Raw genomic sequence first — 1,068 nt, 5'->3', positions numbered from 1 at the left:
GGGGTTCTGTATTTTAGTTGTAAATTTCGATGTGGTTGTGGGAGGTGCTGGGTACTGCGTTTACCTATGCTGCTATTTTCCCTACTTCTTTATAAAAAATGTTTTTTATTGATTTGAGAGAGACGGGGGAGCGAGAGAGGAAAAAACCCACATTGATTTGCTGTCCCACTTATGCATTCACTGGCTGGTTCTTGTGTATGACCTGGCTGGGGATCGAACCCAAAACCTTGGTGCACTGGGACAACACTCTAACCAACTGAGCTACGTGGCTCCAGGAATTCCAAAGTTAAAAAGTGGTCACACTGTGTGTCTATTAGACAGTTCCCAGCAAAGTGCCTACCAGGGTGGGCAGTGAGTTGCACATTCAGCATCTTTCTGTCCGAAAGGGGCAGAGTTGAGGTGCTCTGACAAAGATGGGAGTATCCTGCAGAGCTGAGAATATAGTAGAATTTGGTTCTTTGGGAAGAGGTTGCTGGCTGTGCATTAACATCGAAAATACCCGCTCAGGAGCATGTCTGTGTTACAGCATAATGATCGTAGGCTGCTTTCTGCCTTGATTCAACTGGTGTTTAAAAAGGAGCCATCGTCTTAGCTACAAGAGACCGTGGCTCCAGCAGGGCCGTGGCTCCTGTCTGATGCCCCTGAGCCCCCGGGATCTGAATGGTCTCCAGCCCCCGGGCCTGGCCAGCCTGTACTTAGACTCAGGACCTCATGTCGGCTGGTCTCCCCGCTCCAGGCTCTCCTGAGCTCCCTGTGACCTGTGCGCCCTGTTTTGGGGACTTTTCTCTTTCTTTCCACAATGGCGTCCCTCCCTCTCGCCCGCCCTCAGTCCCTGGTCCGAGAGCCCCTTTCCCGACGCCGGCAGCTGCTCCGGGAGAACTTCGTGGAGACGGAGGGCGAGTTTGTCTTCGCCACCTCCCTGGACACCAAGGACATGGACCAGATCGCGGAGTTCTTGGAGCAGTCGGTGAAAGGTGAGGGTGCCGCCCCCCTCCCCTCTGCGGTCGGGAGCCGGCCTGCGATCCGCTGTGATCCCGGCCCACCCTGGACGGTTCGCCCCGAGTCATG

At 54.5% G+C, this 1,068-nt stretch overlaps 1 protein-coding gene across 1 annotated transcript in view; it reads left to right on the top strand.

Moving 5' to 3' along the window:
* Nucleotides 1-1,068, top strand: part of LIG1 (ligase I, DNA, ATP-dependent) — a 61,450-nt gene that overhangs the window by 48,518 nt on the left and 11,864 nt on the right. The window contains 1 exon segment of the mRNA XM_015567953.1: nt 830-974. Within this exon segment, the coding sequence (XP_015423439.1) occupies nt 830-974 (145 nt within the window).

This window comes from Myotis davidii, unplaced genomic scaffold (assembly GCF_000327345.1).
Source record: "Myotis davidii unplaced genomic scaffold, ASM32734v1 scaffold464, whole genome shotgun sequence".
NCBI lineage: Eukaryota > Metazoa > Chordata > Mammalia > Chiroptera > Vespertilionidae > Myotis > Myotis davidii.
This window is presented reverse-complemented; position numbering and strand designations above follow the sequence as displayed.